Source organism: Saccopteryx bilineata, chromosome 5, assembly GCF_036850765.1.
Source record: "Saccopteryx bilineata isolate mSacBil1 chromosome 5, mSacBil1_pri_phased_curated, whole genome shotgun sequence".
Taxonomy (NCBI): domain Eukaryota; kingdom Metazoa; phylum Chordata; class Mammalia; order Chiroptera; family Emballonuridae; genus Saccopteryx; species Saccopteryx bilineata.
This window is the reverse complement of record NC_089494.1, coordinates 136,791,847-136,807,536: the sequence shown is the minus strand read 5'-3', so window position 1 is coordinate 136,807,536 and position 15,690 is coordinate 136,791,847. Positions and strand designations below refer to the sequence as shown.

Genomic DNA, 15,690 nt, shown 5'->3' with positions numbered 1-15,690 from the left:
CCCCTCCTGCAGTCAAGGTTCCATTGAAGCAAAAGTTGGTTCAGGCGCTGAGGATGGCTCCATGGCCTCTGCCTCAGGCACTAGAATGGCTCTAGCTGCAACAGAGTGACACCCTAGATGGGCAGAGCATTGCCCCCTGGTGGGTGTGCCAGATGGATCCCGGTCAGGCCCATGCAGGAGTCTGTCTGACTGCCTGCCTCCCTGCTTCGGAAAAATACAAAAACAAACAAACAAACAAACAAAAATGATCACAGGCCCAAAATAGATGGACGGAACAAAAAACACAAATTATATTTTAATGAGGTTTTAGATTAAAAACAAAACAGAACAAAAATAAACTGTACACTCTTTGGCACATTGTTGGACAGCTATCCATTCTAGGGCCCAAATATGACCAAATCCAAGCTCATAAACGTGTTTATGGCAGTATTCTTAGTATGAAACTGTTCCCCCTATACAAGCCTTCTCCAGGTTCTCTGTGGCTTACTGATTGGGCATGGCTCATTGGGCAACTGAAGTTAAACAGAGAGGGATGTCAAATTCCTGTCCTGTTTGATCAGCTGTGTTCTGTCACACCTGTAGTCAGGAAGCTGGCCTCATCCACACTCAGCACTCAACATTCCTGACTAAAATTGCCCACGCTTGTATTTGGACCTCACAGAAATTAACTTGTTCTCTTCTCTTTGGGGTAATCATTCTCAAATGTCTTTGGCTTCTCTGTTTGGAGCAGATTGTTAGGCCACTGGTTTTGAAATTACTAGAGATTTTTTTCCCTCAAGATCAAAATTCAAAACTAGACATTATTTTTTAAACAAGTAGCAAAATTAAGCTTAAGAAGATTACAAGACAAATCATCTCACAGCTATATTACTGACTTGAAAGAGAGATTATTTGCGTTTTCTTCCTAATTCTACAATTTATACATTCAGAGTATTTGTTCTAAAATAAGAATACCTGTTTCCTATCTAATTTATAAGGTGTGGAGATTATAAATTAATATGAATTTTGTGAACCATTTCTTATGAAAGAGCAAAACCAATTAACTTTTACTTCTTTTCTTATTAAAAATTTTTTAGTCATTAATGAAAGAAACAATTGAGGAAATTACTTTAAATACTATCTTGCAACATTCACAAAAAGAAATAATATAAATGCAATGATGTTTTATATATATGTTGGCAAAAGATATGAAAACGATTGTTAGTGATGTGGCACAATTACACATTCTTTTATACAAGTTTTTGCATTTTCCAATATCTTATTGTTCATGGAGCACAAATTTGAGTTGACTTTCTGCAACATAGAGTTTTGCTTCTTAAGAACAAAGAATTTAATACTAGATGGATTTTTGCCAGATTCAGTTGTTGCATTCTTTACATCACAAGTTCCTAATACTAAACACCTGTTCAACCACTGTTTTTCTCAAAAAATGTGTTTGATCATTCAGCTTGAAAGGAACAGCTTTTCACTTTCATTTACAAATCTCTCCCACTTTTCACAAAGCAGTTATTTGTCTGCAAGCAGAGTTGAAGCTCAGGAAATTTACTAAATAAGATCACTACAGAGGTCAGATCTTAGGATGTCTGTCCTTTTTATCAGTCTTAACTGAAAAACAACAACAAATGTTCCTCAAATCTAACCCAGAAAACACTTTAAATGATTCACTTTGAAATAAAAATTTGAAAAATATGCAGTGAATTTTTTGTAATTAGTTCACTTTAATTCAGCCTTTTCTTCAGTTCTTGAGAGACTGAATACTGAGTAATTTTTAAACTACAGATCCTTATTTTTTGTCTTAGATATTTCTTTGCATTTTATGCAAAATTATAAAACAGACTCACATTTCACACTCTGATTTTCCAATCAGACAAAGAAAAGACAGATAATTATTAAACTGGCAAAACATAACTTTTTCACTTAGTATATTTTCCTTATCACTGATAAACTATCAAATATTATTAAATACTTTCTCCAAAATGAAGGAAATTTTTAAAGTTTCTAATTGAGACACCAAGTCTACAGATGAAAGTATAGGGTACTATGAAAATCCGACATTCTGTTTGCTTTACGCACATAATAACAAAATAATAACCATGCAGATTTACATCATGAATCTTTTCTTGTCTCAATTATCCCAGAATTCACTACTAAAGTCTTTGATTCTTATACTTAGTTGCCTGGCTCATTCACTGATAGGTAGCATTAGATATTTCCAAACAAGAAAAGACGCAATACAGTCACTAGAAGTAATTATTACATCTCGTCTTCTTTGCAGATTGATCTGAAAATGTGTTCTAACATGTATGCTGTTAACAACATAAAAAATGGATAACATCTGTTTCGAACAATTGACTATCCCTATACCCATTCCACATGGACACATACATAGTGCACTTAGGTTTCACAGGGCCTGCCAGACGAGGCGGAACCCTGACAGAGCAAAACCTTGTCTGAAGACATGGCTCTGCTTCCCTCCTATTCGTTTCATTCTTAGCTATAATTGACAATGGCTTGTTTCTGCAGGATTACTGTCAGTGCCATTAATCTAGACAAAGAAGTTATTTATTTCAAAATGATGCCAAATCCTATGATTCATAAGCTAAGTCTAAAATGACTTGCAAAGTATAGCATGTAAAACAATATGGCAAAGCTTTTTTAAAAGTAAAAGGCAATCCTCTCTAAAAGGCTGAGTCATTAACTTATCCAAATGGGGCAGGGGAGGGCAGATGAGGAAAGAATGGGCTGACATTTCTGGCAAGATCTCATCTGGTTTTAATACTTGATTGCAAGCTGGGAGCCCAGCATACTCAAGACAAACAAACAAAAAAAATGAAACAGAAAACCTATTTCCTGTCTCTACTCTCCCTCAGAACTTATCATCTTATTAGCAAACAATTTTAATTCACCTAAAAAACAATACATAAGATGCTACCTGAAAATGCTAAATTGAATATAATCAAGTGGGATAAGTTTGGATAGTATGTAAAATAAGATTGTAAAAGAATTAAAAGTATACATAGCCTCCATGCATACAGACATTTACAAGTATCTTTACGTATATTATTTCAGCTGATCTAAAAGGCAATGGATTATAAAATGCACTGTTATTGTACGTACCACCAAAGAAAATACTGCCCTTTTACCTATGACACAACATCAGTTATAAAACACATCCCTGGGAAAATATGCTCAAATTTTACCAATAAGTCAGAGGTAACTATTTTCTCTCCCTGTGTGAAAAGACATTCTAGAAAGGCTCAAATGCAAAGTTTGTTTCATTTAACCTCACTCTGTTTATTTTATTTTATTTTTTAAGTGTTTATTTTGTTGACTTAGGGAGAGGAAGGGAGAGAGCAGGAAAGGGACAGGAACATTGCTCCTGTATGTGCTCTGACTGGGGATTGAACCGGCAACCTCTGTGCTTCGGGATGATGCTCTAACTAACTGAGCTATCCAGTCAGGGTTCACTCTGGTTTTTGAACAATGGATACTTAGTTGCATGAATGTTAAGATGTAAAAAATAAATAAATAAATAAGTGGTATACAAAATATAATGCGTACTGCACAGAGTTTGACAAACAGTGCTAAATAAATGTTGAATAAATAAAATTATTCAATATGACTACAGATTAAATTAAATCATTGCTAACGTTTAACTTTATTCATGTATTGTCACAAAACTCTTCAAGGCAAAACAACAATTTTAATGACAATACTTATGAAGTACAAATCTGTCCAATTACTAATTATTAACACTATAACATGCTCCTCCTTGGCACCATTTTCTATCTTGGTACCTTCACGCTTCCCTACTACACAGGCAGCCACGGAAAGTCACAGTGTTGTGGGGATCACACATGGGTGAGACTGAGAAAAAAGCTCATTCAACCCTTAGACTCCCAGGTCAAAGGTTATTAAAGATGGAATCAAATACAAAACCTTTTCTACTCATCATTTCTGATTAACTTTTGGTACTAAAAAACAAATAGACCCACAATTTATAGATTTTAAATAATGATTGGGTTTAGTGTAAAAAGGATTAATTTTAAAAATGTAAAATGCTGTGTAAAGCTTACTAAAATTAATATAGCATGGCCCAGACATGGCAGTATAGGTTCATGTTATAATACCTCATAAGTATTAATGCCTCAAAATTGGAAAATGCAATCGCATACATTTCATTTTTAATCATTTAGTTTTGGAATTTTGAAAAACACCTTTTGTAACTTTAATATTTTAATCTCTTAATAAAGATGGCACTGACGGAAACAAAGCATTAAAGTTAAAATTTTACTTCAAAGTTCCTCAAACTGAACAAGTATAAAAAAATGTTAAATAATAAAACTTCCTTGCAACATAATCAAATGTGAAAATAATCTGGAGATGTTTTCTCTAAACATATATACCCTGATTTATCAATGTCACCCCATTAAAATTAATAATAAAAAAGAATCCTAACTTCTACAAAAAAAAATAAGACTTCCAAATGATTGTGTGTGTGTGTGTGTGTGTGTGTGTGTGTTTCTGAAGTGAGAAGCGGGGAGACAGAGACAGACTCCTGTATGTGCCCAACCGGGATCCACTCAGCATGACCACCAGAGGGCAATGCTCTGCCCATCTGGGGCATTGCTCTGTTGCAACCAGAGCCATTCTAGTGCCTGAGGCAGAGGCCACGGAGCCATCCTCAGTGCCTGGGCCAACTTTGCTCCAATGGAGCCTTGGCTGCCAGAGGGGAAGAGAGAGACAGAGAGAAAGGAGAGGTAGAAGGGTGAAGAAGCATATGGGTGCTTCTCCTGTGTGCCCTGGCTGGGAATTGAACCTGGGACTTCCACAGGCCGGGCCGATGCTCTACCATTGAGCCAACCAGCCAGGGTCCCAAATGATTTTTTAAAGATTCTTTTTAGGCCTTGGTCCATTCACTCAGTCAGTTAAGAGTGACATCCAGAAATGACAAGGTTGCAGGTTCGATCCCTGGTCAGGGCACACACAGAAAGCAACCAAAGAATGCACAACTGAGTAGAACAACAAATGAATGCTTCCTTTCCCTCTCCCCTTTCTCTCTCTTCCTCTCTCTGTCTCTATCATTGAATTACAAAAAGTAAGCTCTGGCTGGATAGCTCAGTTAGTAGGAACATCCTCCCCTGCACGGAGTTGCAGGTTTGATTTCCCTGTCAGGGCACATGCAGCAGTAGTTCTATGTTCCTGTCTCTCTCTCCCTGCCTCTCTCTAAATAAGTGAATAAATAAAAGGAGTCTTTTCAAAAATAGACTAGTTTTAGAGCAGTTTTAGGTTCACAGCAAAGCGGGCAGAAGGCCCTGACCTGCGCTCGCAGCCCTTCCCGCACAGATGCCAGCCTTCCCCGTTGTCAGCATGATGCCCAACCATACAGTACACCAAACGGCACATACAGCAAAGACATTTTTAAATGTCCCCCAAGAGTGGTAGACCAAATTACAGATTTCAAAGTTTGAAGTAGTGCATTTTTGAAGTTCTCGAAGCTTAAAACAAGAGCAACAGAGGTCTTCACTTCACAAAGGAATCACACAGAAAAACCCGCTTGGGAACGAAGTGGACAAGCAAAGCTCTCCCCCTCATTACCCCACCTTGCCCTTGGGAGCAGTAAGGGAACCCAGTGTCTTCTCCTTGAGAAGAATTCAAAGACACTAGATTGGCGGGAGTAGAGAGCATGCAGTGGGCAGGTGACAGTCAAGAGAAATAGGACAAACGAGAGCTCTTCAAGGAAGCCTGAACCTAGTCTAGACATTGGGGCCAAGGGCTGGAAGACAAGCAGGTTGTGTTTAAAGTTTGAGTGTGGTTCAACTTAGGTTGCTAGCAGAGAAGGTCAGTTAGCTGTTCAGGACAGAAATCCTGAGTGAGAATAACCAATATGAAAATACTGGAATATATCCCAAGGCCAGTAACAGATAAGTAGGCAGATTTGGAGTTCAAGTCCATAAAATTGAAGGCATAAATGATACATAATAAAAGCACTAAATAGAAACATTATCTTTATAAAATGGTATCTCACCAATGATAATATAAACTACTACATTCAAATTTATATTTTCAGTAATTATTGACAGTTACCCAGTATGTATAATATAACATCCTTCTCCAGGACAAGTAAAGACCGTTAATTTGTTTTCCCTATTGCCTTCCAATACCTAACATGTCTTTTGAATCATATGAATTGTTACTGTAATAATAATATCTATTTTTTTTTTTTGTATTTTTCCAAAGCTGGAAACGGGGAGAAACAGCATGCGCCCGACCAGGATCCACCCGGCACGCCCACCAGGGGCAACACTCTGCTCACCAGGGGGCGATGCTCTGCCCCTCTGGGGTGTCGCTCTGCCGCGACCAGAGCCACTCTAGTGCCTGGGGCAGAGGCCAAGGAGCCATCCCCAGCGCCCGGGCCATCTTTGCTCCAATGGAGCCTTGGCTGCGGGAGGGGAAGAGAGAGACAGAGAGGAAGGGGGGGGGTGGAGAAGCAAATGGGCGCTTCTCCTATGTGCCATGGCCGGGAATCGAACCCGGGTCTCCCGCACGCCAGGCCAACGCTCTATCGCTGAGCCAACCGGCCAGGGCCAATAATATCTATTTTTATTTTATTTTATGCCATTACTTATAAAGAAATTCTTTCTTAATAATTTTTTCTTAATTTTTTATTTATTTATTTATTTTTTTACAGAGACAGAGAGAGAGAGAGAGAGAGTCAGAGAGAGGGATAGATAGGGACAGACAGGAATGGAGAGAGATGAGAAGCATCAATCATCAGTTTTTCGTTGCGACACCTTAGTTGTTCATTGATTGCTTTCTCATATGTGCCTTGACCGCAGGCCTTCAGCAGACCAAGTAACCCCTTGCTCGAGCCAGCAACCTTGGGTCCAAGCTTTCCTCAAACCAGATGAGTCCGCACTCAAGCTGGGGACCTCTGCATCACAGTCCGATGCTATATCCACTGCGCCACCACCTGGTCAGGCAATAATTTTTAAGACATCACAATACAAATTCATATTTAATTATAAATTCTAATGCTTTGTTCTATAACTCACATTATTCTTTTTCTTAGAATCTTTTGTTTTGCTGGAAAATATTCCAAAGTAATTATTTTTTAAGAGAAGGTTCATTTAGAATTTGCTTCCCAAGTTCTGACAATTCTAAAGGAAAAATGTCTTCATTCTGTCCTTACACTACACTCAGTTCAATACCAATTTTGCAGGATATATATTTCTAGGATAAAAATATTTTCCACTAGGCCCTGGCAGGTTGGCTCAGTGGTAGAGCGTCGGCCTGGCATGCGGGAGTCCCAGTCAGAGCACACAGGAAAAGCGTCCATCTGCTTCTCTGCCTTTCTCCCTCTCCTTCCTCTCTGTCTCTCTCTTCTCCTCCGCAGCCAAGGCTCCACTGGAGCAAAGTTGGCCCAGGCACTGAGGATGGCTCTATGGCCTCTGCCCCAGGCGCTAGAATGGCTCTGGTTGCAACAGAGCAATGCCCCAGATGGGCAGAGCATTGCCCCCTAGTGGGCGTGCCGGGTGGATCCTGGTTGGGTGCATGAGGGAGTCTGTCTGACTGCCTCCCGGTTTCCAACTTCAGAGGAGTGCAAAAAATATATATATATATATTTTCCACTAAAGACAGTCCGTTTTCTTTTAGAATTCATTGCAAAAGATGGTAAGTCTAATATTGGTGCAATTCTTGTGCTTACATAACTTTTTCTCTCCCTTAGTTTCTAGCAACATCAACTCTGAATGTGTGTCTAGCATGGACAACTTTGTTCTCCCTGTTCAGCACTGAGTGGGTCTCTTCAATCGTAACACTCTTCTCTTCCTGCAACTCTTCAGTTCACAGAAACTCCCAGCTGCACCTTTTGTTAAAAATAACTATTTCTTCCTTTCACTTGCTCTCTTTCTTTTTGCATGTGTCAAGTCCTATTTTCTTTTTAATTTTACTTTACATTGTTATTTACTAGACTTTATGTTCCGGATAATCACTCAGTCATATCCAATCTAGAATTTGTCCCTTCTATTAAATGTGTTGTTTTTCCAAATATATTTTTCATTTCCAAAAACGCTCTCTCAGTCTATGAATATTTCTTTCTTTATAACAGGCTTTTGGGTGTATAGTATTCCTCTGGGATCACTCTGAAGATATTAATTTTAAAATTGTAATGCTATATTCTAACCCTCCCATTATCTGCGTTTCCTTTGAAGTCAGCTCTCCTTACTAATCTTGGCTTATCTTCAATCCCATTTGCTTCCTTAAATATTTGCTGATCATTAGTTGCTCATGTCATGAAACAGGGCTAGGCTGACTAGTTCATATAATTGATGAGGATTTCCTTCAAGGATGTGTAATAATCTTTCCCCAGTAGGCTTCTTTCTTGCTCCCTAAATATTCATATTTAAATTTTGCATGTATAAATTTTCTTTGAACCCTGTATAATAAGAATTATACTGTATATCTACTCCTGACACATCCTTATTTTGCTCAGTATGTTTATGAGATACGTTGGCACAGATGAGTACATTGCTGAAACACATTCACATTTCACTGCTGCACTGTATGAAGACTGTCAGCATCTTATTCTCCACTTTCTTATAGGTGGGCATGTGAGGAGTTTTATTTCTTTTTTTGCTGTTACAAAAATATGGTTCTATTAACTAGTTTGTGTTCAGTCTCCTCTACTATTAGTATACAACACAATTCACTTTTCACAAAAGATTGTTTTATAGTCACAAGTATTTAGGATGATATTTAGAGTCACACTAAGTATGTTATAAAAATTAAATCCATTAGATAAAAATGTACAACAGAGAGAAATATCCCTAGCAACAAAGACCATAAAGAGAAGTCTGTAAACCTATAGCAAAAAAATTTAAGATAACCAAAACAGGCTCAACAAGATATTTAAAGATAATAAAATTTAAGGATGAAGAACTAAAAGACTTCAGAAACTTCCAGTTCAGTGTTTTTATTCATATAAAAGTTTTATCCAGAGGTTTTATATCTAGTCCTTATGATAGACAAGAAAAGTAGAATCTGTGAAATTAAGTGACTTTTTCGTGGTAACAAAGTATGTAGTGATCTTTCACTGTTGATTTTGGCTATAAGTAAGATAGAAGCAATCTTGTGCTTCTGAAAGTAGCTAGCTAAGGACTGCAGACAATTTCCTTATCATCCAAGAGATTAAAATGATCAACTCTCTTCACCTTGATTTACCTGGGACACTTGTTTTGATTGTACCAGCCAGGGAGAAAACTTGGTAAGTCCTACCATCTTAGCCTAGTTTCATATGGCATAAAAAACTGAATATGAAAAGGCATTGCTCAAAAATTATTTTGGCACAAACTTTCAGTACTCTTTTCCACCAGATAAATCTGACCAAAAATAAGTCAAAAGCAATTATTGAGCAGTGGTGACATTATTCAATATAGTAGAGAGCCCAGAATTGATTGATCTGTCATCTATTACCTTAGCATTCTGGATGCAGGGACAGAGGGCCCAAGCTGCACTGGCCTTTACATCTGGGTGAGGATTTTTCAGCAAGGACCACAACAAACGAACCCCATCTAAGCGATGGATTATCCTGTTGAAAAGCAAAACATAGAGATATAAACTGTAGTTAGTTTGAGCAAATGAAAATTTAAGTGGCCTACCTATTCGCACAATTCTAATTAGTTTTTTCATCTGACATTTTGCTTAGATTTCTTTTTCAAAACTTTAACAGCAGGGATATAACATGCTGTTGAATTGTGAGCACTCTGATTTGTTTTAAATTCGTGACACGGAAAGCAAAGCCTCATGGTAATTATGGTTCACATAAACTTAAACTTAAGCCATGTAATTTTTTAATTAGCTGTACGCTGACTGTTACCAAAATGTAAAAATACTAGTTTCTTTCATATAGTAACATCTAGATACTTCCCAAAACCTCAAACCTAAGCAGTTACCTATTTTTATTTGGTCTGTGTTTAATGGACTTACCTTACAATGTGACACAGCTTAGAGTCCTCCAGTCCTAATCTAGCATTAGGAATTACAATCATTACACCACAGCGCATCCTTTGTTGGGCACGAGTAACACGTAACCTGTTTTCCATGCACCCCCTTTCCAGCAGGCTAACATTGCAGACTGTGTTATAGTAATTACTTAAATACTCTGTAATCAAAATAACTTCATGACTAGCTGAAAAATGAATTATCATCAGAGTCATCTCCACACCATCTGCCCTCTGTTTACATATCAATCAGCTTGGGGAGCAGAACCTTGCATTAAGGCCCACGGAGTGCTGGCAGTTGAGAAGAAGGCTAAACAAAACTTAATATCCTTTACAAACATAGCTTTGTTCAGAAAGATATCTTAAAACTCAAAGCAGATGAGAAAAGATAAAGAACATCAAAATTCCTTTACTTTTTAATCTCATGTTGCTTTTAAACACGTAGTAGTTAGCCACAGTTAGCATAAATACTACTAGCTTAAAATGCCATTCAAATTGTTTCTTGAAAATTAACATAACAACATCTTGATTATATGAGATGAATTTGCCAGGAAAAAAAATGTATTATTCCCAAAGTTCCAAGTAGAATGTCATTTTTGCATAACCGTATAAAACAACTGGTAATGCAGCTTGTAAAAGATATAAATTGTTTCTTTAAAAAATTAAGTTTTAATAAGAAAAAAAGCATCCACGAGAAAGTATTTTAACTCAACATTTAACTAAATAGCTTTCCAAACCTAAAGTTTTCTGATATCATGCTAAGTGAAAACAAGGTTTTATTTCTTAATTTACGGAAACTGTAAAGAAAAATTCTGAGCACTTCACGATGAAGGTTTTACTTTACAAACTTAACAAGCTTTCTCTTTACATATCCTGATGAAAAAAATATTAATGCTGATCCTCAGGTCTCTAATTTTACACACACATTTCTCAGTGAACAATATAGATTTCTTACTCTTCTACAATACAGTAGTAACATTTGCATTAGTAATAATTAATTATATAATGCTGGGTATAACTTATCATGACAGTGGAAGTCACTTGGATGGGAGACATTTTCAGTTTAAAACAAAAAAGATAATTTCTGGACCTTCTCCTCCAGGCAAAATTTCACAATTAACTACAAAAATTCACATTAATTGTGAAATCAGATCTACTGTCCCCAACTCTGACCCCAAATGCAAGACACTGCATCAGCGGGTTGCTATACAGGATGAGGATTGTGACCCCATCACCAATGTCTTCAAAGAACTCAGTACATGACCGTGGAACAACCTCAGAGGAGAAAACCATTTGCAAACATAGGGAAAAATCAAACTTAAAGTTTAATTTTGTCCCTTCCACTTCCATCTCCCTCTGCACCAAGTCACTGACTGCTGATGCTTACTTCACAGTACCTCGAGTCCCTGCTCCAGACTCCTGCCCCCAGTACCACACCCTAATCCTGGTCGCCACTACTGTTGCGTTGTGGCACCAAGTAGCTACAAAACATGGTTTTGTGCACTTAATCTCTCTCAGTTCCAATCCACCCTATAAATACCTGCAAATTCACCTTCCTTAAGGGCCCTTAGAACTTCTGCAGTAAATTCTTGAGAGCAGGACCCCAGGGTGATAATGATCCATCTTGTCCATCATATCACCTAGCACATTCAGGCAACACTGAAGGATCAGCCCCAGGAGAAAGTCTCCTACTGTTTCCCGTGGCCTGCATGGTGTTAAAACCCCAATTGCTAAAGCCAGTGCTGAACATCTCCTATGAGCTGGCTTATTCCTCCCAGTTCCCTACATGCAGACATTTGCTTCTAAACCTCTTGGGTCATCAGCTAAACACTAAATGCTAAACGTACTGAAATGACAGATACAGTCAACGCTCGTTAGTTGGCATAGTTACAGTCTACAAAGTCACTGCAGACAGTGAATTGGGAAAGAGTGAACCACTGCTCCTAGGAGGATTAGGAAATTTTGTTCCTGAAAGCCTCTGGTTAGAATATTTTTATCAACTGATCAGTAGATGACCTTGTTTTATCAAGTTCCTGTTTAAGGGCACCTCATTAATATCGAACCGTGGCCAACAGCACTATGAGGCTCACTGAACACAGGTTGTCCATCAGGCACATCAGACCCCCTGCACTTGGGGACACAGATGAGACGGTTCTGCAGCACTCTGCCCAGGGGCCATTTTAAACAAAAGCTCCAGCTCAGAGCACACAACTGCGAATAAATAGACTGTGGAAAGTATCATTGTTCACAGTATAGGCTAGAACAAGGAGGAGCAGTGTGGCTGTGCTCGGCCTCAGCTGGGGACATGTCCATCAGATAACTGGGATTGTTCCTTGCTCTGCACGTGTTCACTGTAAACAGCAAAGGTGCACTAGGTACTGATTTTGGAGTTACAAATAAATTTTATCTGGGATACAAATTCACAACTACAGAATCTGCAAGTAATGAGGATTTTAGTTGTCCTTCGGGAGACTCTATAATCTAGTAAGGGAGATAAAGAGTCCATTATAATCTATTATAATAAATGCTACAAGAGATGCATGCATGGGGCTCCCTGTGAGCCCACAAGGGAGACACAAATTTAATCACAGGGCACAGAAATTCTCCCAGCCATAATCCTTTGCCCATGTCGTATTACCTTTTTCTATAATAGCCCATCTTTTATGGTCACCTATTAAAAAAACAAAGCCCCTCCCACAAATCCTCTGGATCCTCCTTCCTTTAAGCTTTGAATTTTGCTGTACCCTGTTCCGGCACGTGACACACTGCTCTGCCTCACTGTGGTCCCGTGTGTACTTCGCCTCTCCCCAGTCACTGTGTAGCCACCTTCAAGAGGAACCACACGCTGCCCCTAGTGCCTGAGGCAGGCTGCTGCAGCAGTGAGGACTGACTGGCCAGGTAGACTCCTTCTCCATGAACCTAAATCTCTCCTGTAACAAACATACTCATTTTTTTAACCCCCTACTTGCAAAGCACATGCTCAAATTCTAAATCTAACCAGTAGAGTAAGTTTTTACTTGAAGTTGTCTCTAACTTGAAAGTGCATTGGTATAGGATTTCTGTACAACTTTGTTGCCTTTTTGCATTAGTACAATAGTTCAACTTCGGGGAGTCAAAAGTTAAATGTGGATTTTTTACTACTTGGCGGGTTTGTGCCCCTCACCCCCACATCATTCAGGGTCAGCTGTGATAGAAAAAATTACAATGAAAAGAATTTTTTTAAATCATCCAAATCTTCCCAATCCCATGATCTTTGTGATCATCTATCTCTGTAAAGAATTTTGCTAGTCTCTAAACAAACATATGGACACACCACATTACGGGCTTGCTCTATACATATGTAGTTGGTGTTTTATAATCTGCCTTTTTAATTCAATATATGTAAAAGACCTTCTTATCAATGAATATAGGATTTATATTAATCATTTTAAATGGCTAGGTGGTATTGTATTAATGCACCATAATATATTTAATTGATATTTTAGTGATACAAATTGAAATTTTTTTCTAGTCTTATATAACAATGGAATAAAATAAACAATATTTCCATATCTTGGCCATTGTGAATAATGTTGCAACAAACACAGAAGTACATATATTTTTATGAATAGATGTTTTCAAAATCTTCAGGTGGATACCCAGAAGAAGGATTGCTTGGTCATATGGTAACGCTATTCATAAATTTTTGAGGAACCTTCATAGTCAATGCAAGATACAGATAAGGTATTATAGACTTGCACACTTAAAACATATAATTTTATTAACCTATGTCACCCCAACAAATTTAATTTAAAAATAAAAATAAAAGGTGAAAATGCTAATTTTGAATCTTTTTGAAATGCACTAATTATCTTGTCGGGACAAATTCTGAGAAATGAAATTGCTTGTTAGGATTTTATGTATTTTTCAATTTTAATACATATCAACAGACTGTTCTCCATAAAAGTTACGTCCACTTGGGCCCTGGCTGGGTGTCTAGGTGGATGGAGCATTGTCCTGGTGCACCAAGGTCATGGGTTCAATCCCCAATCAGGACATGAACAAGAAGCAATCAATGAGTATACAACTAAATGGAACAAGTTGATGCTTCTCTCTCTTTCTCTCCATCTCCTCCCCCCCAAATCAATGGAAAAAATTTAAAAATACACAAAATCCTGGATTTTAAAAAAATGACCAGGCATTATATTTTTGATGTCTTTTTAGTCTAATTTAATCTACAATATCATCATGGCATTGACTCTTTAGAGATCAGGCTATGATAAGGTGCCAAGGAATTACAGAAAGGAAAGGTCAGGCTCTTTACTCCCTCCTCTCTTTAGAGAGTACAGGAGCTTCCCTGCTTACAAGGATGGCTGGGTCATCTAGTCATAGCTTAACTGTAGTTCTCTGGAAGGACTGAGCCCACTACCTGCTAGACAACAAGGAAGATAAAACTTTTCTGGAAACTTCCTATTTTCCTTCAATAAGATCCTTTAGGAGACAATGTTTACATATCTACACTGATTCTAACTCTTCCTCCCCTCCTGGAATCCTGAGTGATGTATACCTCTAGACAAAGGGATCACGAGACCACTCCCCTTGCTTGAAAAAACTACATTCTGTATCATTTTATATGCTTTCTAATAATCATCCCTCTTGAAATCCTTTATATGTATAAAAACTTGTAAACTGAACAAGCGGGGACTAGCTTATTAGGTTTCCAAGGGTATTTTCATTTGGCCTCTCTCCTTATCCTAAGCTAACCATTTCACTCTGGCGACAGGGATGGGGGGTAGACACTAGAAGATTTGGGAATGTCTTTGCTGGGTATGTAAAAAATTGTGTTATCTCGTGGGGTAGGATGCTTTATTTCCTTTTAATAGATCCTATAGATAGATGTTGTAAGCTTGTTAGTAATTGACTATTGTACCATGCTCCCTCCTTACCCACCCCAACCAGTACTTGATTTTGTATAAAAGAAGGTCTAGAACGGTAAGAGGGCCTACATGATTTGGGGTTGTGCCCCATGTAGCTAGCCGGCTAATTAATAAATTCCTCAAAAATTCATTTGGACTTGGTGTCTCTATGTAACCCATGGATTAAGGTCCAGTACTTTACAATAAGGCCTGTTGTCTTGCAGAAAGTCCCACTAGTAGAGTTTGACTGATTGCTTCCTAAATTATCATGTAACTTTCCCCTCTATTTTCTGTATTTTCTATAAACAGGAAGTTAGACCTAAATCTGAGATTGAGTCAAATTACACATTTTTGGCAAAATATGCAATAGGTGATGTATGGCCAGTATCCAAGGCCACCATCACAGCAGCCCGGCCCATGCAGGTTCACACTGGATTCGAACAGACGGTAATGAAACAACAGAGCCACAAACTGATGGGCCATCATCTTTAATCCTAGCTTGCACCCGGCGGGCAATTAAAAACACACACTGGGCTCCAAAACCCACTCACATTCAGTGCTCACAAAGCTACTGACTTACCCGAGTTTCCTAGAATCAAAGGTTTTTAGCTTACCAGACTTATTCACTTCTGTTCCCCATCTCCTTCCTTCTCCCTGCACAAACTCTGCACAAACTGGCTTCTCACTCAACACTCCGCCATCTTGGCTGCTTCTCCTGGCCTCCTCCACATGGCCTCCCTCTGCTCTCTGCTATGCTCTCTCCTCTAATAATAATCTCAGGAACCAAGAGAGCA

The 15,690-nt window shown here is 38.3% G+C and overlaps 1 protein-coding gene across 4 annotated transcripts in view; it reads right to left on the bottom strand.

Annotated features, from left to right (window-relative positions):
- ODAD2 (outer dynein arm docking complex subunit 2) overlaps positions 1-15,690 on the bottom strand; it is a 225,820-nt gene that overhangs the window by 90,021 nt on the left and 120,109 nt on the right. For all 4 annotated transcript variants that reach the window (XM_066280409.1, XM_066280410.1, XM_066280411.1 and 1 more), the window contains one exon: positions 9,475-9,589. In XM_066280409.1, coding sequence (XP_066136506.1) covers positions 9,475-9,589 — 115 coding nt within the window. The remainder of the gene's footprint in view (positions 1-9,474; positions 9,590-15,690) is intronic.